The 25590-nt window shown below is 44.3% G+C and overlaps 1 protein-coding gene across 1 annotated transcript in view; it reads right to left on the bottom strand.

Annotated features, from left to right (window-relative positions):
• Window positions 1-7308, bottom strand: part of LPCAT2 (lysophosphatidylcholine acyltransferase 2) — a 324634-nt gene extending 317326 nt beyond the window's left edge. The window contains exon 1 of the mRNA XM_078671525.1: window positions 7019-7308. Within this exon, the coding sequence (XP_078527651.1) occupies window positions 7019-7147 (129 nt within the window). The 5' untranslated portion in view covers window positions 7148-7308. The remainder of the gene's footprint in view (window positions 1-7018) is intronic.
• Between the last annotated feature and the right edge of the window lie 18282 nt (window positions 7309-25590).

Genomic DNA, 25590 nt, shown 5'->3' with positions numbered 1-25590 from the left:
AGACGATCTCCACCTGTTGTGGAGCCCTTAGAACCCTGAGGAAGTTGGTGCACTATCTTTCCCCAGAGGCCCGGAAAACTGCTACAGTAGCACTAATCTCCTCTAGGTTAGATTATTGCAACGCACTGTACTTGGATATCAATAAACAGCAGGTACAACGCCTGCAAGTGGTACAAAAGGCAGCTGCTCGGTTTGTCACTGACGCCCCTAGACTTTCATCAGCAACCCCCATTAGGAGGGATCGTCATTGGCTCTCCATGCAGGCCAGGATAGAGTTCAAGGTTCTTGGTCTTACTCACCGTGCCTTGTATGCCGGTGGATCAGAAGATCTCAAATCCTTGCTAACACCTTATACCCCTGGTAGGGTCCTTCGATCGGCCAACAAAAATCTTCTGGTTATCCCCAGAATCTACAAAGCCAGATGGGGCGGGAGGTCTTTCCACTCCCTTGTCCCCAAGATCTGGAATACCCTTCCAGCGGATATTAAAGGTCAGTCGACCTAATCCCTCTTTCGAAAGTCCCTAAAGACCTGGTTCTTCAGGGAGACCTATCTGTAATTCCTTCCCCTTTCCTCACAGCCTATTCCATCGTTAGCGCCTTGACGCCTACAGGCAATGTCGTGCTGGATAAATCCCTTTTCAATTCAAGAGAATTCTTGATTCAGATTCTTGGCAAAAACCAACTTAACTTAAACTGCAACTTACTTACTCCTTCCCACGTATTAGACTTAGGTCAGGTACACCGGGGTAGGCGTGTCTTAGAGGCACCAGTTGAGTACATTAGTCAATGTTTTTATGTATGTATATATTTTAGCCATTTTAAAGTATCATATGGCTAAGAAGCCATATCAATGCTTTTACAGTATTATTTCATAATACTACTTTTACTGTAGGCACTTTACTTCATGATAAGTATTGCAATTGTGGCAACTCACTTCTCTTGCATGAGAAAGAAGACTGCTCAATAAATAACACCTTTTATCGAAAACGCCTGTCTCTCTATTGCTCTGCACTCTGGTGAAACCAAGTACGCACGATTGAGTGAAATAGCTGTCTATTATTTTCAAACGACTAGAGATACACTCTTTATTCTGAGGGAGCAAAGTTGTCATGTCTATGCGGTTGTCAGAAACTAATCCCTTCTTGTCAAAATCAAGAGAGTTAACTCTTTCCTGAACATTCGAGAAGGTTTCTAGTGACCTCTGAGCTAGCTGGCAAAAACAAATTAAGTCTAATATAGTCAGTAGAGACCTAGATAACCTCAGTCCTACGTCTACACTGCTGTTTATATTATTCCAATGCACAGAGCCTATTGGGAATATAGGAACTACACTACAGAGGCACATAGCAGAAGCCTAGGAAAGGCAAGGTCCGGCCCAATACGGGACTATATCAGGGCGTCTGTTTAAGTTATGGGGGATAAACAGGGGGTGAATGACAGTGGGGGAGGGGAACTAGTGGAGGAAAAAGGAGGGGCGCCAAGGATCCCCAGGGGGCTCCTCAATGTCTTTAGTCGTGTGGGGTACCAGAGTTGCTTACAAAATGGTGGTATGTTGAGCATGCTCAGTCGGGTCCACAAGGTGAAGGAGGAGGCACTCTATAGAGAGTTATCAAAGAAGTGCAGCCCTTGTAGTCTGGGGGGTTGGAAATATAAGTGTTCCAGGCGAACCAGGGGGTGACGAGAGATGATGAAATTTCTGTGTCATCTGCTTCAATGCAATAGTGTGCCAGAGTCCGTATGGGTTATTGCGGCCAGAGAGGTAGGGCGAATGCCTAGGATGACTGTGTGCTAGTCGTCTAGTATTGGGTGTCTCAGAGTGCCCCTGATGTGGCTCAAGATCTCCTTCAAGAAGGTTTTCAGGGAAGGACATGCCCTCATATGTGATGCAAGTCCCCTTTCTGGGCCCCACAGAACCAACACAAGGCAGGGACACTGACATGCAGACGTGTTGGGGTGTAATACAATTGAAACATGACCTTGTAGGCTGCCTCATGTTGAGCAATGCTTCTGTGTATTTGTGGTATGTCTAGCCAAAGCTGCTTCTACTGTTTCTGGGTGATCGTGGATGTGTCTTCTGGGAACCACTTCCATTGATGTGGCTGGCAGGGGAAAATGCGCGATTGGTGCAGGACTACATATATCTTAGATACCAATCCACGGGAGCCTGTAAAGCTATGAACTAGGTGTTCACAGAGGGTCCGGGGGCAAGTAGCTGCCTCTGCATTGGGGGGTGGAGGGTCCAATGCTGAAGCTGAAAATATTGGTTAGGAGCGCATTCCGACAGCTGTAAGCCACTTTTGCATTGATCGAAAGGCTTGATCGTCGGACCTTAGAAGAGATCTTGCAGGAGCCTACCTTCGCCCGATACCCATTCTGGGAAGGACTCCGGAGGGAGAGCAGGAGAGAAGTCAGGATTGCGTACTTGGCAACGGGAATGTGGTCAGTCCACGTCTTACAGCCAGTTTGACCCAAATTTCGAGTACTGTGCGCGTCGGACAGGCGGCATAGGCACTGCGTGGCCGGGGGTGTTTGGGCAGCCAAGCAAAGTCCCACTGTGGCCTGCAGGCGACTGCTCTGTCCATATGAACCTAATGTTTTTCACTCTCCCGCACCACCGACTCAGAGATGTAGTATAAGTGTGCAACCCAATAATAGTCTAGTTAATTCAGCATGTCTAAAACCAAACCGTGCTTGATTTTCCTTGATGTTGAAGTCATTCCACATGAAGAAAGATTGAGGACTACCCTACATCGCAAACTAACAGACAGAAACAATCTTACACTACCACAGTTCCCATGGAGAAGTGTGGCTCAATGGTTAGAGCGGCAGACCCTGATGCAGAGGTCTAGCCCGGGAGCAGGGTTCAATTCCCCGCCTCGGCGGGTCTTGGGCTCAAAATTCCACGGACCTGATAATTCTCGCCTCGGTGCCTATTCCAATCATGGAGTCCCACTCTGCAACTCTGGGCAATAGCTTGCTTAATCTCCACAACGGCCCCCACAACGCTAAGGATGCCTGGCCTCCACCTTGGGGGTGCCCAGGAGTGGACACCTCACAGGGAAAGCCAGGATGGGTTCCACAGCGGTATTCGTACAAGCGCCTTGAGACCCTTGCGGGTGAGTAGTGCGCTATACAAGTATCAATTTACATTTACATCCAAGAAATCTCAGGGATAACCTCCCTTATGGCCAAATATTACGGATTAGAAGAAACTTTGCACAAAAAAAAAAAGGAAGACTTCATGATCAATGCAGGAGTATTCTGTGTCAAACTATAGAGAGAGACTACCCTAGCAAAATGCTTAAACATGCAACAAAAAGGTCATGGTATACGCCTCGATAAGAGCTGCTCATCAAAAAAGAAAAGAAACCTATAGATAAACTAGTCTGCGTCTCCACGTTTGGCCCACATACTAACACATTACTACTGATGATTTTTAAAAACTGGCATCTCCTCATGCAATTAGAATGCCCATTTGAACAACCATTGTTCACAATGAAAAAAAAAGTTAAACCATTGGTCAAAAAATCATAAGGGCAGATCCCACATCGTCCACCTAGAAAAAAGGCATGATAGCACAATGGAACATGAGACCCATTGAGGGCCACCATAAATGTGGCAATTGCTCTGTTTGCGACAACACAATTGAAGGTTATGAATTCACGTATGAGTCAATAAAATGGACTCAAAGAGTTTACAAATTGTAAAACCAATAACACAGTGTATGTGTGGAAACCATGTTACTGAAAAAAAGAGGCATATTTATTTTTAAAATTCAATTGTACCCAGAGAGGGTTAAACTAAATGTCTGAATTGAATAAAACCATACATTACCAGATCCCTACTCAAAAACAGAAATATTGTGCATTAGGACTTCACAAGCTGAAGACATGTATTATTTTTAACTACATCGCCTAGAAACCACCAAGTAAAGCACTTCCTGTTCAAAAGTAGAAAAAAAAAAAAAAGAAAAAATATGTGCTGCAAACCGAAATAACTGACACGAAGCGATCAGTCGACAAAGAAACTGTGGGGCAGATTTATGATAACTGGCGCATCCCCAGGGATGCGCCAGTTATCTTGCGCCGCTGCTCCGCCACCCATGGTGCGCCGCATTTATAATGCGGCGCACCATGGGGCAAAAACGGCACAGATGCGTGACGCATCTGTGCTGTAAAGGTGGCGCATTGCTGGAGTTGCGTCGCAAGCGCCAGCAAGGCTCGGGGGTGCCCCATCTTTGCAATGCTGCGTCAAGACCTACGCCTGCTTCAAGCAGGCGCAGGGTTTTGACGCAGCATTGGCCTGAAAGTGACTGAGTGAAATCTTATAGATTTCACTCAGCCACTTTTGCGAGGCGCACCTGCCCCGGAACGCCCACCCTGCGCCGGAACGCCCACAAGCGGCGCAGGGCTTTACAACGTGACGCATCTGCCTAGATGCGTCACGTTGTAAATCGGTCGTAGGGATGCGCCACGTTTACGCCACCTTGCGTGACGCAACAGCTGCGTAAACGTGGCGCAAGGGCCTCATAAATCTGCCCCTAAACCTCAGAGGACGCCCGTAAAGTTAATAGTGAAAATCCTAAGTAAGTAAATGGAAGCAGTAAATCTAAAGAGCTCCTGTACTTTTGATAAACCAGCTTCAAAAATGAGGTTCCTTTCTCCTGCCTCAGATTTAATTCACAAGCGTCACTACACCCTTGACAGAACAAAACAGAACTTGACTACAATGTTGCAATTCTGAGTAAGTTTCTGAGAGCGGTCTCGCAATTTCAATTAAAACAACTTGTCTCACTATGGAATATTTGTATGAAGATACAATGTTGCCTCTTACTATTGCATAAGTTTTTTAATTGAACTGGAGTATAAAAAGAACCAGCAGCTTTGGTCTAAGAAGCTCACAGTGCAACCAAGAGGCCTGCTACAACACAAACTTTATCAGACATAAAGCAACTCTTCAAGTAAGCCAAAAACGTATTTCTTTTTTGTGAAATATTTTTTCATTCAGAACAAATACAAGAACAAACAACACTGTCTGTTCATTATTTAAGAGAGTTTAAACAGTGACAAAAACCAGAACCCAGAAAAGAAACTTACCTTTAAGTCAGGAAGATTGTTTACCAACACAACTCAGGTACCAGAGTTTCTTTCCTATACTTAACAAGCAGTGATAGAGAGAAGGGACACAAAATACTGAATATTTTCTTTTTCTTCACTTATTTCAGATTACACGGTGTTATTGCCCTGAAGTGCACTTTCTTTTTTCTTCCACATTTATGGAGACTGATTAAATTAATCTCAGAATCTGTAGAGGGAACATGATCATTGAATTATCCCCACAGACACCGAATATTCTGCTCAAGGAGTGCAACTCTTTGACCCCTCTTGAGCTCGTCATGAGCCACGGTGCTCCGGTGCGCCCGTGGAACGCTCGCACGCTGGGATGATTCCCCTGCTGTGCTGAGCGTTCCATTAAACAGGGGTGGTCATGACGAGCTCAGCTCGTCATGAGCACCGGAGCGCCGTGGCTCACGATGAGCTGAGCTCGTCATGAGCACCGGGGTGCTGTGACGCCCCCCGCCCCCAGCACAGCAGGGGAATCCTGCCAGCAGCGAAGGGGTTAAAAGAGCAAACCTGTTGGGTTCAAGGAGAGTGCTCCTTAATAGAATAGATGTAAACATCTTAAACTGGTGTAATTGTATAACTATTAGGATGATTCACACAGGCACTGAATTTAAGTATAATTGTTTTGATTTACACAGGTACTGGATTTAAGCACAATTTTTGGGACAAAATGTACTGTTTATGTATATCTTATTTTTTGACCGTTTGAAAATCAGCACAGAGCAATATTGATTTGAAAGTGTATCACCACATGTTTTCAGACTTATCAAATTGTAGAAATGTTTCCTTAAAAAAAATGCACAAATCATGGCGAAATAATGTAGCCAGGACCAAGGATTATAAATATTGGCCCCTAGTCTACTGAAATAAATAGCAGCAAAAGAAAAATTGTTGCCGGGTTGTATTTTTTGTAAAGCTGGTAAGTGATGAGGCGGAAATGTTTCAATTAATTACCAGTAATCCCTTTATTCTGAGTCTACTTCCTTGTTGTTGTCCTTAAAACACTTGCCCACTGTGCTCGGCTTTGATCGCAATTTAGTGAATGGCTTTGGTAGTCAATTCAGGTTATTTCTGGGTAGAGGAGTTAATAAGCACATGTGGATTGTGAGGAGTTTTTTTTTTGTTTTGTTAAGTAGGAAGCAGGGTGAAGTCACCCCTCATGATGAAAAGACTGAGATGAGGAAGTAGAACCTGAGTAATGAGATTAACACTAGGTAATGTAAGTATACCAATGCATTTTTAATGCTTCACTATACAAGTCTCTTTAAATATCAAGCACAACGTACTCGCTAAGCAAACAGAGCATCACTAACCAAATACAAACACATAAGACCTCCATAACTGGTGAATTACAAATCCCTAGTGCAGCACAGCAAGAGTGCCAAAGTTTCCAAGAGTGCTTGGAGAACATATAAATGTCAGATGAGACACACATATAAAGATGGTCGTATAATGGTAAGTAAAAGGTCACATGTATCAAAGTTAAAATGTTACCATTACATCGAATACTCGAGCACCAAAAACATAACCGTTGACAAATTATATAATGGCAAGCTAACACAATGAGAACCTCGACATCGAATTAATGCACAAAGGATTACTTTAACAATAATAGTAATTATTGGACCGGCTAAAATGTAAAGGATAGACACACACCCATTCTCTGCTGCTCGAGCACAAGTGGCTCACCCTATCTCCTGGTGGATCAGCCCACGTTGTTATATTGGGACGTCAATAACGCAAAGGTGGCTGAAGAATATGAACCAAAAGCTGTCGAAATAAATATCATACTTTTTATACATATATTTAAGTGCGCAGTAAGGTAGTAACAGCAGGTCTGCAGTTCGCATTTCTCCCTTGCAGGCCCGCCCATACAACACCCTCTCTCTTCTTACTCGCATTTTGTCGGTCATCGTAAGCTTCAAATTGTGTACAAATGGGTTGGGAATGGGCGGTGGGATGAACGAGAACTGCCGAGGAAGGGCCTGTAAGGGAGGCCGCTGCTGAGGCTGGTGCTCCGCCATGATCCTCTTTCCGGATAGCGGCTCGAAGCGTCAAGATGTTTGTTTTGTAGGTGTATTGAAATTCCCTGAGTACCCCATGACAGCATAGGTTCCTGTTGCTTTTTATTATTTCACCCCACCCATTTAAAGCCTCGCTCCTCCTCAAACATGGCGCACGGCCTAAATCCTGCTCAAAGGCCCGCCCACAATCTGTGTGAACCACCCATTGTGTGCCTGAAACGAGTACAGACCCGCCCATAGTCTGTGTAGACCGCCCACTGAAGCACCCGAAACCACCCCAAATCCACTTGGCCCGCCCACTCTCTGACAGAGAGCTGTACTCGATACGTAAGTGTTCGTGCTACTAATTCGGTGTCGGGCTGAGCTTGGATTTTGTGTGTTTGCAGTTGTGGTTAATGGAGACTTCTCTTCCGTTTCCTCCTTCCGCGCGTTTCAAGAACGCAACTCTCTGCTTCTTGTGTTTGGTACTGTTGACTTAAGTAGTTAAAGTTTCTTTCCTGTTTTTGGCATGTTCCGGCTCGCCCCTGGTATTACACGTTTTCTTTAGGTGACGCTGGGCAAAATTCCTGACTTCTAGGGAGTGGCAGCAACTTGTGTTCACTTTACTGTTTTGCATTTTGATAGCCGTTTTGGCGAAAGACAATTGAAAACCCTCGAAAATAGGCATACATACCCGAAGGTGCTCCCAGTCTTTACAGAAAAACGTGTGAAAACATTCAGAAATTGTTTCGCTTTATGGTAGGAAAACGTGTAACACTTTGTGAAAAATCACATACTTTTTTGTAGTAGTTTTCTTCAGCATGCACTAGACCCAAAAGGTGACAATACACTTTACTTAATGTCCGGATTATCATTTGCAGATTACAAGGGACTGACCCTTTCCAAGCTTTCACGTTTTCAAGTTTAAATTCTATTAAGGGCAGGCACTGGAGGTGAGGATTGTGCATGTTTGCATCTATGTCGTAAGTAACCCATTAGCCACGGTTAAAATTACGTATCATAACATGATATGGCACCAATGCACAGAAAATATAGTACGTTTGAAGGCACTGTACGGCCGTTATGACTCCCTTTTTTACAGACAGACAATGTATTGACCATCTGACTTTTATTGTGTCGCCTATTTTCATATCTGAACCTAAACGAGAATAAACCGTACATTTGCTATTATGTCGTAAATTGTAAGAATTCAAAATATGATCACCAAAATAACATTGTTATATTGTGCATTCTCTTTTGGTAAAGATTTTAAATAATCAATCAATAAACATTATTATTATTATTAACAAAAAAACAAAACAAAAAAAACACTGTAAGGGGGAAAAAAAGAATATTTTATGAGACATGACATCATGAACATGCTATAGTAGAATAGTACTTGGGTGGGATAATACTCTCCTTTATGTCCTTAATAGAATAAAAAAAATTGTATGTGAAAGCTAAGAAATATTGCATTCTTTGGCAGGCCTGAAGGCAGGTACTTTGTTTGTTCATAAGAATCCCAATTTTTTTAGGTTCTTTTTGGGATGGAAAAGTATCTCTCATGTTAATAGATGTGTACCCCTGCCCTGAGTGCTTCAGCTGCAATGATGTCTGGATCCCTGGTGCTGATTTTTGTTGTTGGCGAACACAGATCATGCATGCGTGCAACACATAGACCTGACAGACGCATTGTTGTCTTGTTGGACCAAGAGAGGTGCCCAAAACGCTGCCTTCATAATGATGAAAGGCTACTTCCTTTGCCTGGAGTTAATCATCACGAGCACTGTAGTGGCAGCATACTGTGAAAAAATCAGTAGAAGTGAACAGGTCTTTTTACCTGTGTCATTGGAGTGGGGCCTATAGGCTCACTCATGTAAAGTGCTTCTCACCCTTGACTTACCCTACATCAAGTTATATACAGCGCTGTGTATGTGTGTGTGTGTTGTATGTTTGTGCTGTTTGTATGTGTGCCTGTAAATGGCACGCACAATACATGTAAGATCTGGGTTCCATTTTTGAAGGAGCATGTGAAGGTAGAGGAGGTCCCCCCACGACCGATTTATGGATTGTTCCATACTTGTTAGCTGGGTTGGACACACACTGGTGATAGAAGAGAGAGGCTCTTCAACACACTTCAAAGAGTGCTCTTTGATTCAGGGAGAGGTCCCTGGAAAGTTGCCTAGACCACATCTCAGGAAGCAAATGGGGCTGATAAGAGATTCATAAATAAAAGGGCATGGGCCCTGTGCCAACCCTTTATGCACATACAGTCCTGTCAAGTACCACTCATCAGGTGTTAGACTCACACATTTTAGGGTGGTGGTCGTATCACCACACTAAAATGCATTAGTCACGCATTTTTAGCACCACTGGTGAGGTACTGGGTTTTTAAGAACCGGCACAGAACCGGTAACCCAGCGGTGCCAGGGAATCAACACCCAGAGACCTCGGGTTCTTCCTGATCCAGACCTACAGAAACTCGGAGTCTTCTAGGTGAAGTCAAAGATTAGTTTATTGGCTGCAACCAAGGTAACAAGTGTCCTAGAAGTACGATACGGGTATATTCTCAGGAGACTGCACACTTTTACAAAGTCAGGCTTCTCTTCTTATACACAATTTTGGGCTCCAGGCAAAACATTCCTGGTTGTAAAGTAAATCGTTAACATGCTTTCAGTACAAAGAGAAAGCAGAGTCATGATGACATGTCCATATTTCACTTCGTGCTGCCTACAACAAATCATTTGGCAAGGCCCAACATTTCATCAGATATCACTGGACCCCTAATAAAAACGGGCACCTCCCCACCATAAAGTAAGTGAAGGAAAAGAGTGGAGATAGATGTGAGCGAGATATGGCAGGTGTGCGCGCTGAAATGGTTTTATGGTTTGTTGAGCCTAGATGCTATCTTGCTCGGCCACTGGGAGGGAACTGACCTAACGAGTTCGGCCTGGGGCAATGGTTCCAACTTGTACTGAGGTCAGGGAAAAGTCGATTAAGGAGTATGTGTCCTTGTGGAATCAAATTCAACTGGATTAAGGCCTATGTAAAGGGCAACATATAAATGGAAGCCAAGGGTTCAGAAGGTAAATGACGATTTCGAGGTGAAATCGTCGCTCGAATATGCTGAAAATATATGCACATGATGTACGTCGTCATTCTCGGTCTTTTGATACCAAATTCGTCATATTTCGACAAAGTTTTAATTCTGGAGTCCAGAATGATTATACGAATCCAGATTTTCAGAACCTCAATCCCTCCTTTTGCCCTTACATAGGCAATTAATCTATCCTCATGTTAGTCTGAGTCCAGATCTATATTCCTAAAGTCATTGAGATGTTGCTGTAACATCATTCTAGTACTCAGTTCATCTCTTGACACAGGCTTCCTTACACATGATGTAACACAGAGGCCACATATTGCAGGAGCACACTGTATGCACAGACAGAACAGGAAAAGAATGGCTAAGACCATCCCAATGACCATCAGAATTTTCCATCCCTAGGCAGATATCAGTTCCCAGAACCATCCCATTAACGACCAATCTCCTTTATCCACATGAATGGATTCAGAAATCTTATGTAGTTTGGAGATGGCCCTGTACACGGTTGGAGCATTATCTGGGATGAAAATGCAACAACTAGACTGTATCAATTTGCATACTCCACCTCGGTCTGCAAGTATAACATCCAAAGCGACCCGGTTCTGAAGGGTCATAAGTCGATCCGACTGGAGCTCAGCAGTTCGGTTACTAAGGGCACCAGCAGTTTCAGTCACGGTGGACTCAACTACCCTTGTTAATTGCCTTATGTTTCTACTGTTAGCCATGGATCCCCAGAACGGCAGAAAACCCTTTGCAAAGTCCCCAAATTCTTGACCTGCAGTGTCTTCTTTACTCAAGACACCTCTAACTACCCTTGTCCGGTGGTAATCCGCCGCTGCTGTGTAGGTGGGAGGTAACAGGAAAGAAACAAAACATGAGCCCGAGAAGTCAGGGGCAACCATGTATAGGCTCTATCATGGCAGATGAAATAAGTACCCTTAGCGGCTAAAAACGCAGGGGAAGTCTGAGATCCAAAAACATACGTTTCTGTACAGATACTCTTCCCTAGCTGAGCTCTGGGATTCTTGCCAATACCTTGCAGACACAGGTGACCTTGATGGGGTACGATCCAGATAGGGGACGATCTTTTGGCTTGCTGTTTCTCACTTAATGTAGTGCCATATCCGGTCACGTTCCAACCTACATATGCAAGTATCTCATCATCTGGAGTATCTTCATAAGAAGTTACTTCCTTGATCATGTCAACTATACCTTTGACTAGGGCGCTAGTCTTGAGGTTGTCTTTTACAGAACGTAGGGGTTGGATTTCTCGTGCATATATGAACATTGTCCTATATGCCTATACTGAACCATTGTGACTAAATGGCAGGACCAAATAGGGGATACCTCTATCCGTTGTGTGAGGCATGAGACCGCACACCCAACAGTTAGTTGTGTTCATTACAAGTTGGTGTTGGTGTAATAACTGAACAAAGGAGTTATTAATGAACTCTAATCTCCTATTCGATTCGTGGTCAGGCAGAGGGTGGAAAGAATGAGAGGAAACAGTAGGAGGAGGTATGGGTGATGCAGTGGGCGCAAATGTTACATTGAAAGAGAATAAAACATAACTTATCAAAAAGATCATTACGCTGGATAGCATAAAAATACACAATATTATAAAACTTTTCTTTGTCATCGTGTTACACAGTCTCTGCTTAAAGTTCATTGGTTTGGCAGGTCTCTCCACATCAGGAAACTCCATCCTCTCTAAGTTGCTGCCCGCGGTGGTAGGTTGCCTCTGCTAAAGGATGCTTCCGTCAGTCTAGGGCAACTCCCTTGGACCAACCAGAACTACCGACCTAACGTCGTCAGCTGCACCCAAAAGACTTTAATCAACCGCGGCCCTAGCAGCGGAACCCGGATGGCGGTTCGAAAAACAAAAATAAGCAAGTTACCTAGATGGGAGATCTGCACTTTCAAAAATAGGATTTGGGGAAAAAGGTACGTTTATTAGTCCATAGGTCTAGGTCTCAGATCATAAAAAGGAATCACTTTTGTTCGTTCGTTCTTCTAGGTCGCAAATTGTAGCGTCTTTTTCCTGGTATTGTCTGGTCCTGAAACAGCAGTTCAGGCTCCAAAGAGTTCAATTGTTCTGGTGGTGGCACAACCTCTAGAAAAATGTTCTCGCTTTCGCATTCAGGGTTAGTTCCTTTTACACGGTCATCGCTGACAGGTACGATACTTGGCACAGTTGTGAGGTCTGAGTCAGTGACACCCTTCTGGACCCACTGGTCATGTGGCGGAGGTGAAGGGATTCTCTTGCAATGGACCCCGTGGATCCAGTTGGCCTTCCCCTCCACTCGAACTGCTGACCTCGTGGAAAGAAGGACGAGGTGTGGCCCGGTCCACCTGGGCTGGTCGTTCTTTGTCCTTTGAAAGTTTCGCACGAGAATCCAGGATCCAGGGACAATGGGGTGACCTGGAGTCTCAGAGACCAGAGGCAGGGTGTTGTGGACCTGTTGATGCAAAACACGCAATTTAGCCGTCAATTCATACAAGTAATCAAGCAAAATAGGGTGTTGCAGCTCGCTGAACTTCGTGGGCCTAGGCACTCCCCATATGTTGGCTGGCCGGCCAAAGACAATTTCGTAAGGGCTGAGTTTCACTCGCGAATGCACAGTCATTCTGGTGGATAGGAGTGCTAAGGGTAGAGCGTCAGGCCATTTAAGACCTGTGCTCGCTTGGATTTTGGCCAATTTAAGTTTTAAAGTGCCATTGTAACATTCTACTAATCCAGCTGATTGGGGGTGATTTGCAGCGTGGAACTTCTGCCTCTTCCTAGCCCTTCACACACTCTTTTCATCACACGACCCACAAATTCACTTCCGTTGTCAGACCAGACCATTCTAGGCATTCCAAACCTGGGGAAGTACTCTTTCACAAGGGCTTTCGCTGTGGACAAGGCAGTATTGTCTTTTAGGGGATAGGCTTCTACCCATCTTGAGAAGGCACAAACAACAACGAGCACGTATTTTAAGTTGTTGCACCTCTCCATGTGTATGAAATCTAGCTGCAAAACCTCGAACGGATACGTAGGAGGTGCAAAATGACCAGCTGGAGTTGGGGTTCCCCTACCAGGATTGTGCTTCAGACATACCATGCAATTTTTGACAACATTCTCTGCACACTTGGGAATCCCTGAATTCTTCCATACTGGGGCCAACAACTCGCAAATCCCTTTCACGCTGATATGAGCCATTCCATGAGCCATTGTAACCACCGCAAGCACATATGCATCGGGTAACAACCATCTCTGATGCTCTGTCAAATCAACCCAACAACCATTTGCATCCATTCTTCCTGTACTCTCTCTCCACGTGCTCAACTCTTTCTCTGTGGCCTCAGCTTGGATGGACTTCATACTTTCTATCGTATCCTCACATATTCCAACCTCACCAGTCCATCTTTCAGGGCCTGCAACATACATTCGGCTCATCACATTCTTTGCAGTTTCTTTAGCGGTCTCATCAGCAAATGCATTTCCACGACTCACATCATCAGTCACCTTCTTGTGAGCACTACATTTCACAATCGCCATTTGCAGAGGCAAGGTCAGTGATTCAAGAAGCTCATTCACCAACTGACCATGCTGAATCTTAGCTCCATGCGAAGTCAGGAATCCACGTTCTCTCCACAATCGTCCAAAGCTGTGAGCCACTCCAAACGCATACTGACTATCAGTGTAGACAGTCACTCTCAATCCTTTAGACAATACACATGCTCTCGTCAGTGCGACTAATTCTGCGGCTTGAGCTGAACCATGTGATATTCGTGCAGTTTCAACGACTGTGTGCAAAGTTGTGACAGCATATGCTGCAGTCACGTTACCATTTGGGAGTTTAAAGCATGAACCATCTACCCATAATGTACCATCACATTCAGCAAGAGGAGTGTCAAATAAATCCACTCTCCCTTTTGTCTCTTCCTCTTTTGTGAGGAAACAATCGTGCTGTCCTAAAGCATCTGATTCCTCTGCAATTGGTAACAACGTGGCTAGATTCAAGGTACTGCATCGTTTTATGTGCACATGGCTCGCTAGCAGCGTTAATTCGTAACTGGACAGTCGAGCACTAGTTAAGTGCTGTGTCTTGGTCCTATTTAACAATGTGTCTACTGCATGCGGGACCATCACAATCAGTGTATTATTCATTACTAGACCAGCAGACTGTCGAATAGAAACAGCTGCTGCTGCTGTGGCCCTTAAACAACTTGGCAATGCTTGTGCTACCGGATCCAAAGTTGAAGAAAAGTAGGCGCATGGCCGCTGTCTATCTCCGAATAACTGAGTCAGCACAGACAATGCACAGCCTTCCTTCTCGTGGACATACAATGTGAAAGGCTTACTGTAGTTGGGGGTACCTAACACAGGAGCCGAACATAATGCTGTGCGTAATTCGAGAAAACTTTTCTGACACTCTTCAGACCAAGGAATGGGATTGGGTGTATTTTTACACGTTAATGCCACCAAGGGTTTGGCCAATAACGAAAAATTTGGAATCCACTGTCTACAGTACGATGTAATGCCCAATATTGATACTCCCATGAAAACCTTCATCATGGAGCTCATGATGTTTACATTGTACCACAGCTATTTCCAAGTCAACAACCAATGGTATCTTCAACTATCTGGAATGGCTATGGGAAACTGCGCTGCCCCTACATACGCCAATATCTACATGGAGAATTTTGAGAACCAGTACATATATGCCAACCACAACCTTTCTGACAAAATTAAAATGTACGTCCGATACATCGACGACCTATTTTTCATTTGGACCGACACAAAAGACGCTCTTATCAGAGCTCTCAAAGAACTAAACTTCAAAGACCCACGTATCAAACTTACATGGCTTATAAGCGATACAGAAATATAATTCCTTGATGTTCACATTAAAATCACTGAACATGGATTCAGTACTGACTTACACCGCAAAAGCACAGATCGTAACAATACGTTACATTTCAAAAGTTTCCATCAGGGATCACTCAAGAGACATTTGCCGTTTTCCCAAATGCTGCGCCTCAGACGTATTGTTTCTGATGACCAAACTTTCAAACACAGAATTCAGGAGATGCACCATCGATTCCTCGACAGAGGATATCCTGAAAACATTCTTATTGAAGCTCAAAAGAAAGTCATGGACATTCCCAGACAAGACAGCCTTCGTAAGAAACCCAATGAAACTCAAGAACGCACGGTTCTAGTTTCCAAGTACTCCACAGCCAGCCACAAATACAAAAAAATCATTCTAAAACACTGGCCAATTTTACAAATGGAGCCTGACTTTCAGGACATCTTTCAAACTCCTCCATTGTTTGCCTACACTCGTAGCAAGAATCTAAAGGAAATTTTGTCTAATCCCACGCCCAGCACTACAGTCTACAAAGGAACACAACCTTGTCTCAATTGCAACAACTGTAATAGTATCATCAGAGGCAACACCATACAACATCCTATGAAAGGACATTCAATCAAACTGCAAGTCAATGCAACATGCGACTCCAAAAATTTGATTTATGCACTGAAATGCCCTTGCGGAAAAATCTACATCGGGAAAACAGAAAGAAAAATCAAAATCCGCATGAACGAGCATAAGTCAAACATCCGCACAAGACAAGAGAAATCCAACGTTGCCATGCACTTTCATGAATGTCATCATACTGTTGCACAACTTCGATTCATAGTACTGGAACTCATCAACATCAAAGAAGGCACTGACAATCGCAAGTTTCTTCTCAAAAGGGAACTCAAATGGATTTATCGCTTACAGACTTTGAAGCCACATGGGTTAAATGACCGTGTTGAATATAGCTGTTACTTATAATTGTTTATGTTAGTTTTTAGCGCAGTAACTGTTGACTCATTGCTCTTTTCCTTTTCCTTTTCATCTTCTCATCTATGATATTCTCTTTATTCCACCCTTCACACCGGGTATTTCACCGTTCCAAGATGTCCCCCAGATTTTTCACCTCGCCTTAGCAGTCCTTTCTTTATGTTTTCTGTGTTGAACCTATCTCATGTTGTCTATCTCTATGTTTACTTTCATCGTCTACTGTGTTCTTGTTACCCTGCATCCACCGACACGGGTGAATCCACTTCGACTACCTCAGACCGGTAGACTGGAGTAGCGAGTACCCTCGCGACTCCGCTGAAGTAAGTTTGTTTGTTTAACGCTTGAGCGGCACGTTTTTTTATCGCGCCCCTGCACTCGCCTGTCACGACGTGATAGATAACGCTTCTCACCCCTTCCACCTCCACCTTAGCTTCACCCCTTACCTTCCATAACTGAGCACTTCACATTATTTATTTCACTCGCACATATCCAGCTAAATTCACTCTTATTGATATGCACTTTATTATTCACCCTTGAACCGTAGTGCTAGATGTTACTCGTTTCTTTCATCCTAATTCGGGCTCGTTTCTTATTCTTTCAGCTCTCCTTGATAAAGGGCGTTCACGCCCGAAATGCATTGGAGTTCGTGACGTACAAATTAATATGTATGCATTCAACTATTGCCATTGATATGACTTAAATATCAGTGAAATACTGCGACCTCACTACTTTTGAACATTAAAATCTTACAAACCTTCAAACAAGTTCTGGAATCAATCTATTGATCCATTTCGGAGTGCCTCACCAGGGGATGTCCCTGCATGTTCCATGCATACACCACATATTCGTATCAATTCAGCGTTGACGGTAACGCTACCCTTGAGTGCACCCATACTTTTGACCTAATTACACAAGTGACTACTTCAGCAGTGCACCACCTATTTCTCTTCCTTCTCGTAGATTCAAGGTACTGCATCGTTTTATGTGCACATGGCTCGCTAGCAGCGTTAATTCGTAACTGGACAGTCGAGCACTAGTTAAGTGCTGTGTCTTGGTCCTATTTAACAATGTGTCTACTGCATGCGGGACCATCACGATCAGTGTATTATTCATTACTAGACCAGCAGACTGTCGAATAGAAACAGCTGCTGCTGCTGTGGCCCTTAAACAACTTGGCAATGTTTGTGCTACCGGATCCAAAATTGAAGAAAAGTAGGCGCATGGCCGCTGTCTATCTCTGAATAACTGAGTCAGCAAAGACAATGCACAGCCTTCCTTCTCGTGGACATACAATGTGAAAGGCTTACTGTAGTTGGGGGTACCTAACACAGGAGCCGAACATAATGCTGTGCGTAATTCGAGAAAACTTTTCTGACACTCTTCAGACCAAGGAATGGGATTGGGTGTATTTTTACACGTTAATGCCACCAAGGGTTTGGCCAATAACGAAAAATTTGGAATCCACTGTCTACAGTACGATGTAATGCCCAAGAAAGCACGCACTTCTCTCTGTGTTCTTGGCACACTCAATTTCGCTATTGCCTGAATTCTTTCTGGGGTTAGTTTCCTTCCCTCCTTTGATAAGAGGTGACCTAAGTAGGTCACTTCTTGTCGGCAGTATTGAAGCTTGGAAAGTGACACCTTGTGATGCAGATCACACAGATGACGCAATAATGTCAATGTGGCCTTTTTACAAATTTTCTCAGTATCTGCAGCAATGAGCAAATCGTCCACATACTGTACAAGAGTGGCACCTTTGGGCAAAATAATCGTGTCAAGCTGTGTTTTCAGAGCTTGACTGTATATTGAAGGACTTTCACAGTAGCCTTGAGGAGCGCGTTTAAAGCGGAAGCTTCGACCTCCTAAACTGAAGGAAAAGATATCCCTGCTCTCCTCGGCAATTGGGATGCTGAAGAAAGCATTCTTTAGGTCAATCACCGAAAATCATGAAGCAGAAGCTGGAATCATAGTCAATAATGTGGTAATGTCGGGGACAACGGGAAATTGTGGCACAACTATCTTATTTACTTCTCGAAGATCAATCACGAATCTGTACACAGGAGGCTGAGAAGGGTCAGTTCGTTTTAAAACAGGCAGAACAGGACTATTGCAAACGTTGCCTCGCGTTTCCTCAATCACATCCTTTTCAATCAATTCGTAAACAATCGCTAGCAAAGCTTTTTCACCCTCATTAGATATTTTGTATTGGGGAATTCGTGGCATTTTGACATTGGACTTCAATGTTACAACATATGGTGGAATTTCTAAAAGACCTACATCATTAGGACCAGTGGCCCAAAGAATACCTGGGAGAAGTGACAATTCTGCTGGAAGTGCATCTCTCGACAAATACATGGAAGAAACCACTTTCTTACCTAAAGTAAGTTGTACTCCTGAAGGAGAACAGTACAAAGTCGCATACAATCTTTTTAATAAATCCAATCCTAGCAAATTTTCACCACAACCTGTTGTCAGAATAAGGGGTGCTTCGAATTCACAAGGACCAACAGAAAGAGATAAAGGGTCAGATATCGGATTTCTAACTGGGGCGCCAGAAAAACCTACAGAAACGTTCATTTCGCCAGACAAAGGTGCGCCAGGGAGTTTGGAGTGCATAATAGAACTCTTTGTAGCACCAGTATCCAACAGAAAAGGTTCTGACACACCTGATGTAATCACCTCAACGTAAGGTCCACTCTGATCTACTGGAACTGAAACAACTCCCTCTCTTTGTCTATGGCTGTCCTAGCAATCATTATTCTCCCACTGCTCATTTTCTGTGTAATAATCCTCAACGTAGTATTGAGCTGTCCTATCAGATGCGTTATTTTGCTGATCAAACCTGTTCATAGAGTTTTGTGGTGGAAGGGGACGTGTGTCCTGAGGGGCGTTTCCACGCCCTCTACCTCTAGGTGCTTGCTGACTGCCACGACCTCTAACACCAGAAACTCCATTTGCACGTTGCAATAGAACAGGACAATTATACTTGTAATGACCCTCTTGTTTGCAATATAAACACTGGTTGGGGCCTACAAGTACACGGGGTTGAGTATACTCGAATCTTTGCGAGTTTCTCTGATACTGTGGAGGCTGCTGAAAAGTATTTTGGTAATGATTTTGACCATTATTATTTTGATTACCACCACCATGTGGCGGATAGGCTTGCTGTAGCAAAACCTTCGTTTTTAGTTCTCTAGTTTTCTTTTCTACTTTATCTTTCTCATCTTTGTCTCTATTTTCGTAATATTGCGCAGTAGCTAATATCTGCGCTGAGGATGAGACTGCCCAAGAACTTTCTGAATCTTTTAATTTTTTACAAAATTCTGGAAGCAGATTGTGCACTAATTTATCGACAAACAATCTCTGACCACCTTCTGTGGTCATATCTTGACCGGTGTGGTCAATGAATGTTTCTTCAAATCTGGTGAAGAAATCTGAAACAGTTTCTTCTTTCTTTTGCTTGCATGCAGACAACTTATCCCAATTTACGCGTATTGCAGGCATTATCGTTTTCATGTAATCAACTATTTTACCAGGGAGTTCTGCTATCAAAGGCTCAGGCTTGGCACCACCAACTTGTCGGGCATCTGCAGCAGTAATATTAGCCCATGTGTCACCTAATTCCTGGTCATGATCTATATGACGAATTTTACCCCATAAAGGCTGTGGAACAACATTTCCAAATAACATATCGATATCGGCCAAATTCATTATACATGACCCAGCAGTTTGTGACAACTCTTTATAGTACCCTGCAGGATTTTTACGTGGATCTGGTAATGTTTGTTTGAGTGCTAAAACTTCAGCTCGCTTCCATGGGACATGTACCCATACACGCTGAAAGTGTGGCAGAATAGGTGGGACAGCAGTCGTGTCACCCTCTCTCCATTGTGGGGGAACTTCTCTCATAGGGTATTGTCGCGCCTTTTTCCTACTGGATGTATTAGATTCAGATGGTGACCCAGAACTGCTTCCCTTACTTCGATATGATAACAACATTTCAACTGCTTTTTCCACATCTGGACCTACAATCATACCCTCTCCAAACCTAAACCGTACACGACACATTTCTCGTGGGATGCATTCCTGATCATTGTCTTCTAAATCCTCGCAAAGGAAAACACACATTTGTTCGAAAACATATCTCTGTGTCGCTGCTTCCCATTGATGGAAGACTTCCATGACAGACTGTACATCATATTTTGCGGTGTCCATGACCCACTTCCGTGCTAAACTATTCAGTGAATCTCTCTCTTGGTAATCAGGTAGTTGACTTTGCAACTGTCTTCTTCCCATGTTAGGGGTCATAGTAGGCGACCCGAAAAGAGGTAATAGAAGGTTAGTAACAGTGCTGGCCATTTTCTGCCAATGGAAGGTAAAACTGAAGGACAAACAGATGGAGAAATGGGGTGAGATAAGGCAGGGGTAGAGATAGCAGAAGAGGTATCAGGAAAAATAGAGGGGGCACTAGGCAAAATCGTAGAGGGAGCATTAGGAGGCATAAAAAGTACAGTAGGCAAAATTGTAGAAAACAGAGGTGAAACAGAAGTGGTCGATGGGCCTGGAGGAGGCTGCACCGAAGAAGTAGGAGCCAGCTGAAGAACAGCTGGTGGGTGCTGTGAAGGAGCAGGAGGCGTAGTTTGCGCAACTAAAGGTTGCGGGGGTGCTGTGGCATTCTGCGCATAGGGGGGTGGTGAATTTAGTAAATGCGACATTAATGGGTCTTTTTCACGCTGTTTTGCTGCCTCTTGCTGAAGAGACGGCAAAACTGGATAACACTTATCTATTGCCATTTTACGTTGCCTGTGCAATTGCTCATTCATCTGCTCTTCCTCATTATCTTTAAACTGCACAGCAGCTTGCATTACTGATAGTCCCCCTTCTCTCTTATTTTTCTTAGCTAATTTGATTTCTTTTTGTTTGGCTTCTTTACGCCATAAGCGAAAGGAGTCAAACATCGCCGGCCGGGCTTTCTTTTTAAAGAGTTTAACTTCAAGGTTGTCTAAGATTTCAGAATCAAAACTACCATATTGTGGCCATTTTAGAACACCATCTTTCCTGGTGTATTTAATCCATACTTCGTTGTAGGTGATGGGGCCTACCCCATGTTTTACATATAGCTCGTAAGTCGGAGTTCCAACTGGAGGAACCGGACATGAGTCCTCCAATCGGGAGTACCTATTATTACCACCAAGACAAAACAAATTCCCAAGTCTAAGACTAGGCATCTTCGCTCTCTAGTCTAGTTCCAAACTTCAAAGGATTATCGATTACGATATTTCTCGTGAATACACGAGTCCTTCGGTTTTGGTGCTTGCAAGTACCAATACAAAACTTTGTATCCAAAGATACCCAAAAGTAAGTCCAACTAATGACTGGGAGACGCTCCACTTATACTTAACTGAAATATCGATGACCTCACCAGAAGACTCGTCTCAGTGTTTCGCTATACCAAAAAACTTCCAGGGTCCAAATCAGGGCGATAGCCAGGGCAGCAGTCCTTGTAGCCGTCGGGAAGCGGGGAACCTCGCAGCAAAGACCTTCGGACCACGTCGACATGCAGGGGTCGATGAGGTGGTTGGCCGTCCTCCGGAATTTCCACACGAAGCTCCTCACGATCTTCTGGCTGACTGGTACCACTGGAATCGCCCCAAATGTTGGGCGCCAACTGAGGTACTGGGTTTTTAAGAACCGGCACAGAACCGGTAACCCAGCGGTGCCAGGGAATCAACACCCAGAGACCTCGGGTTCTTCCTGATCCAGACCTACAGAAACTCGGAGTCTTCTAGGTGAAGTCAAAGATTAGTTTATTGGCTGCAACCAAGGTAACAAGTGTCCTAGAAGTATGAATCGGGTATATTCTCAGGAGACTGCACACTTTTACAAAGTCAGGCTTCTCTTCTTATACACAATTTTGGGCTCCAGGCAAAACATTCCTGGTTGTAAAGTAAATCGTTAACATGCTTTCAGTACAAAGAGAAAGCAGAGTCATGATGACATGTCCATATTTCACTTCGTGCTGCCTACAACAAATCATTTGGCAAGGCCCAACATTTCATCAGATATCACTGGACCCCTAATAAAAACGGGCACCTCCCCACCATAAAGTAAGTGAAGGAAAAGAGTGGAGATAGATGTGAGCGAGATATGGCAGGTGTGCGCGCTGAAATGATTTTATGGTTTGTTGAGCCTAGATGCTATCTTGCTCGGCCACTGGGAGGGAACTGACTTAACGAGTTCGGCCTGGGGCAATGGTTCCAACTTGTACTGAGGTCAGGGAAAAGTCGATTAAGGAGTATGTGTCCTTGTGGAATCAAATTCAACTGGATTAAGGCCTATGTAAAGGGCAACATATAAATGGAAGCCAAGGGTTCAGAAGGTAAATGACGATTTCGAGGTGAAATCGTCGCTCGAATATGCTGAAAATATATGCACATGATGTACTCGTCATTCTCGGTCTTTTGATACCAAATTCGTCATATTTCGACGAAGTTTTAATTCTCGAGTCCAGAATGATTATACGAATCCAGATTTTCAGAACCTCACTGGTGCACTGTGAGAGAGATTATATGAATGATTGTGAGTGTCAGAAAGGAGCTGCATTAACAGCAGCGTACTGTCGGCGAGCACAGTGCAGACTGTGCTGCAAGAATCATACTGCCTCATTCAGTCAGTCTGTTTTGAGAAAGTGACTTTAAACATAAGCAGTCTGTTCTCACCATGGACGCTGACTACTGCGGAGGGCCGGGCTCAGCAGACTGCATTGATCTATTAACAATTGAGACCCGCAGTGGCTGCGTCAGTCGAGGTGGTACCAATAACCATTTCATGTGGCCATCCTGCTCGTACCAAGGAGCGTAGAGCCAGCTAAATGAATCCAGGAGTGGCGCCTTTCCTGCAGGGCCGGACTTGCCGTAGCGGGCACCGGGCAATCCCCCGATGCGCCGCACGGGTGGGGGCCGCTTTTGGGGCAGATTTTGTTACAGGGCCGTTTGTGCAGCATAGCTGCAAAATCGGCCTTGTAACAAAATCGGCCGAAAACCGGCCATGGCAAAGAGCTCGGCGGCACCCCCAAACCCCCAGGGCCAGTTTTGGTTCCCAGTCCGGCCCTGCTTTCCTGTTTTGCTGTATTTCAGCAACTGGCGCCACACTACCCACCCCTGTTAGTGCCACTTACACCTTTATGCAGCCAAGGGTGTCATTATCTGCAGAGGGCACTGACTGTTCTATCTTGTTTGAATCAGTGCCCTCAGGTCTGTGCATGTGGACACTTTATCTCGCCATGCTGCCGGGTCCGGAGTTGGTGCAGGCTGCGGTAGCAGGATGTGTTGTCAATTTCCTGCCAACAGACCTTAGCCCCTGGAAATGCCAGCGCCAGCCGAGTTTGGCTGTGCCCCCTAACCTCTACACATGGCCACTTCAGGGCAGCCCTAGGCAGCAGGCCTCTGTAGCACAAAGTTGTGAAACTATGGGCTTTCTAGGAATGTTGCTGCAGGCTTCCCTTGTCTACAAGCACAGGGGCCTCCTTTTTACAATAGTTTTTTTTTGCTTCGACAGCTAAGGTAGGAATTGTTTGTTTTTTCTTTTAATATCAAAAGTATTGTTGTTTCAGCAATTGTGGTGCAGGGGCCCAGTGCATGTTGCATGCACCAGGTTTCCCTCTCTTGATAGTGTGTTCAGTTTACTTTTACTTTACTTCCGGCAATGGAGAGGTCTCTGTGTTCTGTGTATTCTGTGTATTATACGCGGTTGCAGTGCTAGGCCCACTTACTTTTGGATCATGTTCTCCCTCCTCTTTGCACGGAAACAGCAGATAATAGTGCCACGGCCAATTTCTGTGTCTGTTAGCGGTCTGGCCGCTTGGGAATTGACTCCTCTAACTACAATGATATGGAGACCCCCCTTCTTCCCTCAGGTGCTGTGTACTCCGAAATAAAACCACCTTCTGCCGAATTTCTTGTCTATCCAGTTTTCAGGCTGCAATTAAAATGTCAAGTTAACTCTCATGAATAATGTTTCTGCTGGAGCCAGATAAAAGTTTTGTCTAGTCACAGTTTTCACCTTTCATGAAGTAGCACAGAGGGTTAATGTGCCTGCTGCATTGAATGTGTGCCAGAGAGATCACTAAACTGCATTTTATGTGGCAAGGTCAGTGGGTTACTGCTCGTCACAGAGATCCTTTTGTTACTTGCAGTTCCTAAGTTACAATTCTAATATAACACAATTACATATGAACTGCAATCAAGAAGCTGCATTTAAACGGTGTGGTATAGGTTAGAATGTTATTTTTCCCCTAGTCTTTCTTTATCACAATGTTTCAAAAAGGGTTAGTTTGGGTAGAAATACATTCTTTTTAGTAAAAATCAACCACTGTGGTATATTTGAAATCCCGAGTTTGTGCTTCTCTGGACCAAACACACTTCAAAATATACTGCCTACTAGTATGGATGACATCTGATTCCTACAACTTGTAATCCTCACTATTTTACGTAACATTTCCTATAGACTGATTTACACATGTTGTCTCTGTATAATGTGTGTATGATGGAAAGTGCTCAGACACCCTTCACTGGTAAGAAGAGCACTATAAAACAAATGAAAGAGAGAGATTAGTGTCCTTCCATTTCTGGTGCTTTGCAGCAGTTTGAAGATCTTGCAGTTTCTCGATGCTCATATGAGTGCAACTTCTGGTATTTATCTGTTTCCATAGACTTCTTTGCTTAATTTTACTCGCGACAAAGTGCCACTCTTAAGTGTCACACATTTGGCCGTTGAATGTCACTCATAAGTACACTGAAACTATGAGAATGTCACACATAAGCCATCTCAAACCTTGGCAGCTATGCACATATCATTGTCACTAACATCCAGATGTGAACCTTTAGACACTCCCACGGCCTGTGTTGTGGGGCTATCTGATTTGTAGTCACTCCTGCTGTTACAGACTGCTTTCTGAATGAAAGGCAGGGCAAAGCAGTGGGGAATTCAAAAGGAAGCAGACCCACAACAAAAACTCAGACCTTAATTCACATTTGGTGTCTGGAAATGGGATTTAAAAGGGGACTTTGAGGTTCTTGAATTTGTCAACTGTCAAGCAGCCAGTCGGGCTGATGAGGAGAAGAAACTCTGCATTCCTTCTGCCTGGACCATGGCTGGAGGTTAAGACTCGCTAGGTTCCCAACTGGGTGAGGGGACATTACCTAGGAAAATGCAAGACCACCTGCCCCTGGAGCACCGGTACCTGCCTGCTTGACAAAACCAGTATGCCCTATGAGGAGGAGGAGAGCGCTAGAGGGCCCAGGGTCCAGTCGGCGATCCTAACAAGTGTATCCCTGAAGTGAGCTGTGAGGAGATGGCCGCTGCTCCGACTGGGTTTTCGCCTGTGTGGAGGTTCAAGTTGGGAACACCCTATGCCAGAGAGGTCTGTCATGAACTTAGCCATGGTCAGCACCACCGCCTTGCCGTTTAGGACGTAACGAGTGTTGGGAGTTAAGTCGTCGACCCCGTATGCCAGTAGGGGCCAC

This window comes from Lissotriton helveticus, chromosome 12 (genome assembly GCF_964261635.1).
Source record: "Lissotriton helveticus chromosome 12, aLisHel1.1, whole genome shotgun sequence".
NCBI classification, from domain to species: Eukaryota; Metazoa; Chordata; class Amphibia; order Caudata; family Salamandridae; genus Lissotriton; species Lissotriton helveticus.
This window is presented reverse-complemented; position numbering and strand designations above follow the sequence as displayed.